We start from the raw sequence: 12,141 nt of genomic DNA, 5'->3' as shown, positions 1-12,141 counted from the left end.
TATCTTGTGTGTATTTACCGCTTGTGTAACTGTGGGAGTTTCAGCCTGAGCCACGTATGTACATGTGATGACAAGCAGACAACACAACACAAAGGGTATGCTGGTGGTGAGAGGCCACTGTCAGGTGATGGATCGGTTCCATTCTTTGGTCTGGCCCACATTTCTTACCCGGCGGAAGACCTGTTTGGCCGGTTCTGCAGACAGATAATTACTTAATAAGACAGATAATGAATGCCACACATTGAGTTTCACTTCCTCTTTCCGCGGCTGTTCCACTGCATCGTTATATATATTGGCCTGAGGAGGGGTTGAGAACCTTCGTGAAGGAACACATTCCTTCCCTGGGTTAGAGTAGAACAAAGGACGGAACGCAAGCCTTTAATGGCCGGGTTTCCCAAAATTGTTAAGAAGCTCTTAAGTGCTAAGAACTTCTTAGGAGCGTTGTGAGAATGTTCTAAGAACGCTCCTAAGAAGTTCTTGGGACTTAAGAGCTTCTTAACTTTTTTGGGAAACCCGGCCATTATCCGCACAGTTGTGGAAAACCTGGTTAAAACTCAAGGCCTGGAGAAATCATGGATGAACTGCAGTGCCCCAAGTTCAGATACAACTAGTTCCCGTATTGAACAGTGAAATTGTGTTCGGGTAATAACGGGGGAAAGAAAGGAATGTTCAAATCCACAAAGTTATAGTGACCGATCAAAGCAGCAATATAGAATTGAAGGAGAGAGAGACACACACACACACACACACCATGCTTCAACACTTGGTACAAATGGCCCTCTGCGTGCAAAACAATAATCTCACTATTACCAGACCAGCTAGAGCTCTGATTATGTTCGATATAGTGTAGCCTACACAAATCACAAATTCATAATTTGAATAAATATTTATTAATTTCATGATTTAGACGCTGTGCCCAAGTGTAGTTTTTGATCTAGTGATGCCTTGGAGCATACGTCAACCTACAGAATTTGATCGTTTCCTTCATAGAACGGTGGAGGTGAAAACATTTTATCCAATCTGATCACTTTTCCCAATTGGCCCCAACAACAGGAAGCAATTTTGCACTTGCAGACCGTGAAAAGTAATGGATATTTCAATCAAGGTCATTGAAAAGTCAAGGTTTTGAAATCTCTAATATCTCTAGAAGAAGCATCCCAAACGCAGCCATTCTTGTTCTGTTAAAGGTCAATCATTCATTATGGTGGAAAAGCACAGGCATGTTTAATTAAATAGCCAAGTGATATGAATGGCTTTTAAAACCTACTACCTCTTGAGCAACAGTTTGTAGATATTCTCCACTTTGAGATTCATTTTAATACCTTGTTTTAATTGTGCTGGCACATGGTCAGATAAACAGGATAACAGATAAATTATGCTATGCTATGCCTGCATTATGAAGGTCAGTGTGCACAAGCACTCGCAGGATGACACTCCACTATTGTATTGTCAAAAGACAGTCAAAAGTATGCTTTTGAGCTTGATTTTTCAGCCCCAGTGCTGATGGGGTCTGTAAGATGTTTGTAACCTTAGATTGTAAACCATGACTCTTAGTCTTTTATATATCAATAGTTTCTGTGTGCATCAGTATTTCAGTTTCTTCATTCAATTTATTGAATGGTTCCCTTGTATATCTAACATAACAGACAAACAAAAAGGCAGTTTTAGAAACATTATCATTTTTATCTCAAACTTCCATCTTCATAGCAATGCATAAAAAGCATAAATATGGTTTCCAGTATGGAAATTAAACAGAGGGAAACTACAATTTATGCTGGATTCAATCAGATTATCAGACACTTCTTACACTTACAACAGATTTTTTTTTTTTTTTTTTTAAAGGAGCTTTTAGATTTCTCTAGAAACAGAAATATTTGTAATGGAACGCCGCCTTATCAGTCCATTTTCCATTGTCCATCAGGGTTATGTAACGACTGAAGATTTTTTTTCTTGCCTTCTTCCTCATTGAGGGACATGTGCTTCTCATGGCCAAAGTCTTTAGTCAGAAGATCCAATCTTCAAAACATTTCCTCAAATGGAACATGTGAGACTCCACGTTGGTTCTTGTGCCACAACAAGTTGTTGTTCTGCAGGGCTGTGAGGTGACCATCCTCCATCTTGCCCCCTTCAGCGAATCTGGATGCTGGGCACCAGCTGGTTCCGTGCCGCGTTTTTGCGGGTGACGGTGGTGCAGCGCTTGAGGATGTCCTGTGCCTGGGGCCGGGGCGGCACCTTGGGCATGACCTTGTGGAGGTTGGGGTCGGAGCGGCTGGGCTGGAGGCGCCCGCCCAGGCCGCTGTCGGGGCTGAGCATCTGCTGGCGCGTGCTCGGGGGCGGAGGCGTGCGGCTGCGGCGCAGCTCGTCCTCCATGTCGCTGCGGCTCAGGCTGAGCGAGTCGGCGCCGCCGGACACGCTGCTGCCGTCGTCGCTGAAGCTGAACTCGCTGCCGTCGCTGCTGTCGTTCAGGCTCTCGCCGCTGTCCACGCTGACGCTCTGGTGCCGCAACTTGGGCTCGCCGTCCACCCTGATGCTCGGGGCAGCCACGCTGCGGGGCGTCTGGTAGATGTCCGACTCGGCCGTCAGGAGGTTCAGCGAGCGGGACTTGTACTTGTCCTGCGGGCTCAGGCCTTGGGCTGGCGTCTGGGAGCCCAATCCCGGCAGCTGGAGCAGGTTGCCCTGGGAGCGGCTGAGCTCTTGGCTCTGGGGGGCGTCCAGGGTGGCCAGGTTCAGCGATGAGCCCCGCAGATTGCTCTGGGAGGTCATCAGCTGGACTCGTGGGTTGGTGTAGGGCTGGAGGAACATGGAGGGGATGTAACCCGTCTTGCGGTTGTGTCTGTTAGACATAAAAAAGGAAGTCAATGGAAAGTCTGGTGGAGGCAAATATGTAGGTGTAGGCCTATTGCGTTTCTGTTCTGTGTATTCATGAGGGTTTGTATTTTATTGATGTCGGGACATAGGCCTACCTGACAAGCCACCATCCATTTTCTGACCTCTGGAGCACCTCCACCACACTGCCCATGCTCACAGAGAGTTCATCTGAAGACTTGGCTTTGTAAGTGCGAGAGCAACAGTATAGAACACCTACACACACACGCACACGCACACACACACACACACACACACATACACACCAGTAGATAGGAGAGGGTCATGACTAAAACAAATTATAAAGTACAGATTTTGAGAAAGCTTTCTGAAATATCTTCCCATGGTTGTGCTCTCTCTAGCTTTGCAGACTCTTCACAGACTAATTACCTCCATCAGAATCGTCAAGGTCATCTTCAAAATCTGCATCCACTTTCTCCAGGTATGGGGCAGGAAACCAAGCCATGCATTTAGCGGAATTTTCGACCATCCACCAGCCTGTGCAACAATATATTTTTAACAGATAGCCTATGAAATTATCAGGAAGTCACATAATTGAATACAATTCCCCGGGAAATTTGTCATCCCAGTAATTGTCTCACCAGCTTTGTCTTTAATTAGAACGTCCACTGTCTCATCCACCTCCACCTTAAAGGGCCTGTTTTTTGTATCCTTGGTCTCATAAGGCGCCACGCATCGATATGTTTCGGTGACAAATGGTTGCGTGACGTTGCCGCCTACGCCCCCACCGCCATCCACATTGTCCTCCGATGGCATTATTACAATGCTGAGGGCAGAATGCATACGACAGACATATAAGGCATTATAAGGCATCTAGGTAGCCTAGGTTTTAAAAATCAAAATGATGCCATGAAAAGTAAAAATAAAACAAGTAGCCTAGAAAGCTAAAAAAAAAAAAAAAAAAAAGGCCTATTCTTGGGGGACTTCTGTGGTTGTCATACCTGTTCTTGGAAAATTCTGGGGTAAGGTCCTGGTCATTAGGAAGAAAGAACTGTCGGAATTCCGTACTCTGAGGGACACGTGGGTCGCAGTTCATCAAGTCGTTGCAATACCGCTCCAGCGACTTCAGCTTCAGCACCGATTTACTTGGACCTTTTTTGCCAATGCTTTTCTTGACTTTCTTCGCTGTAACAGAATTCCTAGAATATCAGACTCTATGACTTTGGCTTTAAAGTGTCGTTTAAGAGAGTAGCATAATGTATCCTCAGCGTATTGATAATTAAATTAGTCTTACCTTTAAATTTCGGAACAACTCTCTCAGATTTCTTAAGAGCGTTTGCTGGCGGAAATTTTTTCTTCAGTTTTTTCTGCAAAGACAGAAAATGGATAGGCTTTGTCCACATTTCTCCACATGCAACACTAACACTCAATATCCCAAGTTTGCAGTGCTGGACACAAACTTTTTGGTGACTTTCATGACTTACATGTAGGTCTCTAAAATCTTGAAGGGACCGGTAAACGACTATCTCGTTATCGTCCGACCACCGCACTGACGTCATGTACAACTGCAAGTAAAATAGGTGTCAACTCAACGACGAGGCTACATCACTTTTGCTTATCCAGAAAGCTAAATGCATTGTTACTGATATCCAAATATACAGTAGACTACTATGTTAAACAAATGTATGCTTACCTTTACCGACTCTTTGTGCATCACTCCAATAAGTTTGACGCTCATAGCATATTTTTGATCGTCCATCTTATCCTATTTTCTTATTTTTTGATGAAAGAATCTTTGGTTGCATACCCGTCAACTATTGTACCATCCTAAGAATGAATAGGCTGTTATATAGCCTAACTGGAGAAGGCGTGGTCAGATGACGTCGGCTATGAGAATCTCTCTCATGCGCGTGTGTTTTCCAAAGAATTTGCATAGATAGATAGATAGATAGATACTTTATTGATCCCCAAGGGGATATTCAAGAATAAGAGAAACAAAAATGACCGGATATGCAGGCTATTGTCAGCCAAATATATCACATCATATTTCAAAACAAAAAAATATTTCACAAGAAGTGCAATGAATAAAGTGAATTGCATGGATTCCATAGGCCAGGTGGTTGCCTTAGCTCGACAGGCCTACAGTCTAATGGGAAAAGTAGACCTATAGCCTACCCTTGCAGAAGACTCTTAACCACCACAGGCTACTCAAGAGGAGACATCCTGCATGTGATCTGATGTTGAGTTGAGAGGAGTTGTTGGCCTTTAGGGGTTAAGTCACACAACAGTGTAAATAGACTTCATACAATTTTATACAAAAATCACACTAGTCAGGCACACTACAAAAAAAATGTGTGTTGCCATAGTCCTGCTATCTGATTAGACAAGAGCCATTGTTGTTATGAGCAAATTCTCAGGTATAAACCGGGAGTGTGTAAGACAGTGTGCGGATATTTTTCCTTTGACAGACTCTCAGGTATGACAATCTGGCAAATTCACATAGCCATCATATGACATTATATGCAAAGCTACATGAGTGAATATTCCTTTGTCCAGAGGACAAACAAAGTTGCTGACAGCTGATGAGTTTACCACATATTCTAGGCCTAGGGTATGTTTAAGAAGAGTAAGCATCCTTTTGTTGGCCCAGGCCAGCAGAGAAGGAAATTGGCACTGACTGCTATCTCCTTGTCATGTAAGTCCAACCCAGATCTCTTTAATCGAATGGTGTGGTAATACGGTTTGCCTCCATTCTGCACGTAGGCCATGTGCTATTGGAACTGGAGCATACACATCCATTTCCATTGTGTGCACACAGTGTTGTATTCATTTGAAGTTGTTTAATGCAGATGATCTTGATGCTGACTGTCTACATGAAAATCTCAAGGAAGGCTTTATGCGGCTATCTGAAAAAAAAAGTTAGTAATAGGCTACATGGAAAATGACATCCAACGTCAATTTAACATAGCCTATACATTTGGCAGCCATAACGATCAAACAACCAATGTTTTTACAGACAATAGTTTGACAACCAGATTCCTTATACCTCAATGCCAGGTCTTAACACATTCTAGGCATTGCAATGCTAGATTGCAGGAAATTGTCAAAAGCTTTATCGTCCTCATTACTGGAATGACTACGCACTGATTACAGGAACAAAGCAGCATTTCCTCCTCAACCCCTTATTTCAAACCATGATACGTCTAAATTCTTTCTTTTTCTATAAGGGAATTTGTTCTTTTGATATCTGAGAAGTTCTTTCCACTAGAGATATACAAATACTTCCCAGACAGAATTACATTGATTGGAAATCCATCCTTATAAAGTTAATCCGAGGTTTTCCATAGTCTCTAATGTGTATAATCAGAGAATGTCTAATAAGGGTAGATGGGCCCTGGTATAATCTATTAAGAACTGGATGCTACTACTGCCATCTAGTGTCAATATGCATACATTACAAGTGGGGCATGCTGTCGTGTGATTGGTTTGCAGACACAGCTGACCATATTTGAACCATAAATGTCATCCATACACTATCTGAGAAATATAAACACATTAAAGGAACAAAGTGTCTCTTAGATGTAGGTTGTTAAAACAGTATTTATTTAGTTATTATACAAACATTTTGTCTGAAACAAACAACCACCCCTTTAGAGTCCTCCTCAGACACCGTGAGCACCAATGCACCGCTCACCCCCTAGGCACATGTGAACTATGGGACTGCTTTGCTGTGCGTTGCGACAGACGATATATGCAAATGAGGTCATTGCTCGTCCATTCTTCCGCTCAAAAACACACTCAAGAATTGTACACACACACAAATCTTTTTTTCCCATGGCAATTGGTACTGTCAAACTCTCCTCCCTTCACCTGTAGAGGGAGAAGGTCTCCATCTTTGAGGACTGAGGACCATCTGAGCCACATCAGAACATTCAAACACATTCAGTCCTCTCTTATCTGACTGTATCGCTACAGTCTAGCTTTTTGCCTCAGGTTTTTAACTCTAGAAAGTTGAGGGCTTTAGAAAAAAGTGCTCTGATTTTTTATTTTTTTTTAACCCAAGTCATCATTTAAACAAATTCTGGGTTCACATCTATCAACATGTGTGGTTGTGCCGATTCCGTTAAATTGTCATGGGTTAATAACAACTTAAGTTTCCAAGATTCCTGGTTGCATAGAAGAATGTGGTATGAGTAACATGAAGAGAACCCAACCATGACATTCCTGAGTCCTTTCCTTTGCATCATTTCCCCCAAACATTCAGAAGAACACACACACACACGCACATAAATATATTCACAGTCTCTCTGATTGCCATCGTCCATATAAACTGGGTTTAAAGCACAACAGCTGACAAGACATAATATTGCATGTTATGTTCGCAGTAGAAGACAGCTGATGGCTAAGGTGTGTTGGTAGTGACAGGTTTTTTTCTTAAGATTCATACACTCCCCCAAAGCCTCATGACCCCCGCTGCTCTTTGTTGCAACTTGGCATCCTCTCAGGCTAAAATCCAACTGCATGATAAACTTTATTATATGTAATATATAAACTATTTATAAAATATATTAAAAATACAAATTCTTTTCTTTCTTTCACATTCAACCATGATACAAGTGGTACACTGTGCCCACCTGTTCAAGACAAGTCGTCAGAGTAGAAAACGAAAGCTTCATCTTGCCTCTCTCCGTCCAGTTTTAAAAAGCAAAACAAAGAAAATGGTAAAAATGCTGGAAGTAACAAGAGGCTGAAACACCAAACTTGGAGCAGAGGCAGAGAGAAGGGCAAAGAGGTAAAAAGGAAATCTTGACAACCCCAGCTGCAGCTTGCCAGTGCCTGGGTATCCCCTTTTCACAACCTTCTCACTATTCCACTCGAGGTACACGTTTGTCCAGTCCGGTCCAGATCTGGGGAGCTCGGCTGCGTCCCTGTGCCGACACCTGTATCCGACCCAAGACCCCGACACCTGGATATCTTCTCACCCCCGATGGCTCCTGCCGGGCACTGGCGCCACTGCCACAAGTCCCATGGGACAACCATGTGTCACCGAAATTCATAAATGGGAGTACTGCGCTGGCGGAGATGAGACAGGTTCAGGGACTGGTACCTGAGTCACAAACACAGAGAGGAACAAGCACAGAGGGTGAGTAAGAATACTCCTACACTATTGACTAGTTGCACGAAAGGCTCTCGGTGAGCTTGTTTGTTTCCTGGGGAGCTAGGTGTGCTTGAACCCGCTGCTATTCTGAATGCAATTAGTGTCTACACGTCCTTCTTTATCGTAGCGTGCTGATTCACTACTGTAGGTGCAACACCCAACAGGGTCCGTGTAGACGCTAATTCCATTCAGAATAGTGGCAGGTTCAAACACACCTGGCTCCACAGGAAATAAACGAGCTCACCGAGAGCATTGTGCAACTAGCCAATTCCTGCATGCAACACACTACATGGTATGCACAGTAGCCTACTGTACTTGGGTATTTTACCTCATTCCGAACCACAGTAAACAAAACGTACCATTCTGAGCTGCGGTGATAGTAGTAGCCTTCTATGGTAGCTGTTGACTTCTGAAAGCAGATGTAGTAGAAGCCAGCAAAGGACGCGCCGCTGATGTCCTTGATGGTGTGGTCCGGCACCAAGAACTGCTCCTGTGTAGGAGGGACATGCAGAGCATGATCAAGAATAACTATGCTTGGTGACTGCTGGGGTTTTATATACTACGCTTAAGACACGATTCACAGACAGGAGGTTTCAAGACTGTCAATGTGGCTGCATGCTAGGTGTATTAAGTGGGCTTCAGGAACATGTGAACGAGGCATACAGTACTGAAACACACCTTCCACCGCATAAAAACGAAGTCACTGTTCTCCAGCTCTTCATAGTCAAAGTCATCGGAGTTGAATGTCTTGGCGTACTTGTAGAAGGCGTGGAACTTGCCCTGGAAACCCATAAGTATGTCACAGTATGTGTAGACCTTTCTTAATCATCAGCACAAAGATACTGTATAGAGAGTGTCAGAATCAGTATAGATAGTAGAGACAGTATAGATAGTTTAATTCTTTACATTATTTTTTGTGTGCTTCATACCCAGTGCTTACGGTCCACATCTTCATCAGCATCCCACTTCCTGGTTAGAAAGGGGCACTTCCTGCTGATGATCTCTCCAGAAAAGAATGTGGTAAGCGTTGGATATTCCTGTGTAAATGAAACGTTTAGGGGATGAAGGAGCTCTCATTTCTCCAAAATGTTCTTCAGCAGACCTGAGAGGTATGATTCCTTTTAAAAGACATTCATGCCTTCTAAATGGTCTGTGATTGTTGTAGTCGAGAAGTTGTAGTCCTCGTTGACTACAAAGCACACTGCACCCAAAATGATGGGAACTGTTCAATTTCACAAAAAACAATCACAATACAGTACGCACCTCGGTGCTGAATTCATGGTTCAGTTAATATCGCTGACGCACAACACATAAGCAGAAATAGTATTTTGAGAAGACTTCAAATGTTTCTTGGCGCTGATTAAATAAACTGACATATGATCCACCACTTAATATGTCTATGTGGGAACTTGAATTTGAAACACGGTGTGCAAAAAAGCCTACTGTTGATTATTGTTTTAAGACTGTTGGATACACGTGTCTTGAATTTCCCTTGGGGGATCAATAAAGTATCTATCTATCTATCTATCTATCTATCTATCTATCTACACATATAACGTCCTGTACAAATATGCATCTTTACACACTTACAGTGCATTCAAGGTAACCTGTTGACCTAATACTATTACTGCTGATCATTCACACAGATCCAGACAAAGACCCAACCAGCTATAAGCGCACAGAGAAACAAAAATGGACAATACCATGCTCATCTTATCATAATCTGACCAAACATGTACATGTAACTGACTCTTAACTTCAAAACACAAAATGCAGCAACTCCCAGACCTACTGACCATGTCACTAGGATCTAAAAGCTATTGCAAAGCTCATTGTTATCCTATTTCTCATTAAGTCTTCACTCATGCTGTTGATGTGGTCTCTTTATGAGCAAAGTTTATATCTCGCCATTTAGTAATTCTGTAGAAATGTGAATTCCACTAATAGCTGAATTCAGCTAAAAACCATAAAAGTAAAATACAACATGTTTTAAGGTACCTTAAAAATCTACCGCGGTGACCCACTTGCACTTAGTCTACCTTGCCAGATATAGTTTGCAAACATTCATGGGGTCATGTGTACATTTCAAATCTAGGAGAATGATGATTAAATCAACACTTTGACCTATATATCCACTTGGAGCTGTTCCCATGAACTCAGTCCTCCTGTTAAGCTACCCTCTCTCTAGCAAAATACCAATAATGAGCTATCAGGCAAAGGTTCCATGGCTGAAGCACTTGTAGGCCCAAAGGTCAGGGGGTCCAAACGTAACATAATGTGGTTTAGCGTACTGTGTGAAATGTAAATAACTGGTGAGGAGTGAGTACTCACCTCAGTTAGACCTTTGATCTTCAGATATCCACAGAGGTAGGAATCCTCCATGGTCACATGCTACAGAAACACAAAACCAACATCAGCAGTCACATTACACCAGCAGCAGTTACATTACATAACAGCACAGAAATGGATGGAACATCCCAGTCAAGACAGCAACAGCAATATCTAACCATTGCTTACAGAACTGCTATCCCAGAATTCCTAACCATATCACACCAGAACACTCTCTTCATGCAGTACTCCTACATACTTGGCCTCGTAAATAAGTACAATAGAGACGTCTGCAGTGTTTATCGTAGTAGTGATCTAGCCTGAGCTGCAGGTCAGCAGCTTCTGCAAACAATTCAGCAAAGTGAAAGGTCCTTCACGGTACTTTCCTGTATTATTCTTAAGCTCATCTGATTATGTAACTAGCTGTCGTTAACAGGAATTCCGTGGCATTTCCTATCCTACTACAGAATCATAACGCATAGACGCACAGGACAAAATAACAACTGATATAACCTACCAACTTACGCGCAAGAGCCGATTGATTGCCTACATTGCAAAATCATGTAAAGCTACACCAACTCATGAATTGCGAGGTAAAAGCTAAATAGGCCTACTGTCAGATTAAAATATCTATTCAAGTTACTAACCTGTAGAACTACCTCCACGTCATAGGAGTTGCCTTTGCTCTTCTGGTATCCCTGAAACTCTGAGCCACTGAAAAGGAGCGAAGTGGTCACGCCTGGTTGGTGTGTGTTGATCGGCGGTGGTGGGTTGAGCGAGACCGAGGCCATAGAGGCCTCTGTCGAGCTGGGATAGCAGTCAATACGGACTGGCATGTTGACCGCCTCAGCGGTGCTTACCACGGCCGCAGGAGAACATGCATCACCTTGGGGATGTGATAGGGGAGGAGAAGGGGACCGAGAACGCATGTATATAGGACAACTTTTCGTTGACAACGACTCGTCCCCAGTCTTCCCCCAAACGCACTGTAGCTCCATTGAAAGTCAGCTGCGCGCCAATCACCGCGTCCTTTGAACTTGAAGCACAGGAAGTGGTCTGCCCCTAGTGGATTGAAGATGAGCAGCAAAGGGTTGGTATTTGTAGCCAGTCAAAATTAAAGCCACATCCACAACAACAAAAATACAGAACATCCGTGGGTCAGTCGTATTTCCTCAGTCGTTTCCAGCGACCATAGTAGCCTCAAGAGAAGCTAAGATAACCTCACAGAGAATTGCATGTACTCTCCACTGGCTGCCGCTGCTTTTGCCCAGTCCCAGCTGCATTGACAAGGCTCACATCAGCCCTGACCTTTGGACTGTCTATCTGCAGCTTTGCAGACATGGAATCAGTTTGAATGGTCAAGTAAATCATGACTCATGAGTGACATTAGGCTACACAGTCATATCCTCACAATTATAATTAGCCCATTTCAGTTGCTCTCCTGGAGTAAATCTAACACTTTTTATTTTAATTACACACATTCATATATTAAATCTAAGTCAGAAAATATAGGAATATAACATGTAATTGGTCCTAGAACCTACAAAAAGGTATTTGGAGGCTTGATCATGTTCGATAAGTGATAGTCTCTCATATCATTCATCTAAAATTATCTTTCTGATAACTCTTATCCCCTAGAATAGATCTTCTGATTCACTCAGAAGAAAAAGAAACAGAAACAAACAAGTTGACTTTACATGATGAACCTCATTGAGTTCAGTAGAGGGGTGTGCACTATGCGAAAGAAGTCAGTCACATGGCCTGTTATACCAAACCAGCCATCCATGCAAGTCAGTATGTCAGAGTTGCTGGTAATCTTGCATAAGATA

At 42.9% G+C, this 12,141-nt stretch overlaps 1 protein-coding gene across 1 annotated transcript; it reads right to left on the bottom strand.

Annotated features, from left to right (window-relative positions):
- Positions 1-1,662: 1,662 nt before the first annotated feature.
- Positions 1,663-11,550, bottom strand: LOC134075920 (uncharacterized). Its single transcript, XM_062530948.1, has 15 exons — positions 10,960-11,550; positions 10,316-10,375; positions 8,914-9,021; positions 8,663-8,764; positions 8,344-8,474; positions 7,874-7,933; positions 7,710-7,839; positions 4,520-4,591; positions 4,311-4,391; positions 4,121-4,193; positions 3,828-4,011; positions 3,468-3,652; positions 3,256-3,363; positions 2,964-3,081; positions 1,663-2,833 (listed from the first exon to the last, which is right to left on the bottom strand). Exons 1-15 carry the CDS (start codon positions 11,308-11,310, stop codon positions 2,128-2,130), a joined length of 2,469 nt encoding a protein of 822 aa, XP_062386932.1. The 5' UTR covers positions 11,311-11,550; the 3' UTR covers positions 1,663-2,127.
- Between the last annotated feature and the right edge of the window lie 591 nt (positions 11,551-12,141).

The sequence above is a fragment of the Sardina pilchardus genome, chromosome 3 (genome assembly GCF_963854185.1).
Source record: "Sardina pilchardus chromosome 3, fSarPil1.1, whole genome shotgun sequence".
Lineage (NCBI taxonomy): Eukaryota > Metazoa > Chordata > Actinopteri > Clupeiformes > Clupeidae > Sardina > Sardina pilchardus.
The sequence above is the reverse complement of the archived record's forward strand: the minus strand, read 5'-3'. Positions and strand labels throughout refer to the sequence as shown.

Coding starts and splice junctions, on each gene's coding strand:
- LOC134075920 (XM_062530948.1), bottom strand. CDS start 11,310: ATGGAGCTACAGTGCGTTTGGGGGAAGACTGGGGACGAGTCGTTGTCA. Junction 4,392..4,519: donor TGCACAAAGAGTCGGTAAAG/GTAAGCATACAT, acceptor TTTTACTTGCAG/TTGTACATGACGTCAGTGCG. Junction 4,012..4,120: donor AGTTGTTCCGAAATTTAAAG/GTAAGACTAATT, acceptor ATTCTGTTACAG/CGAAGAAAGTCAAGAAAAGC.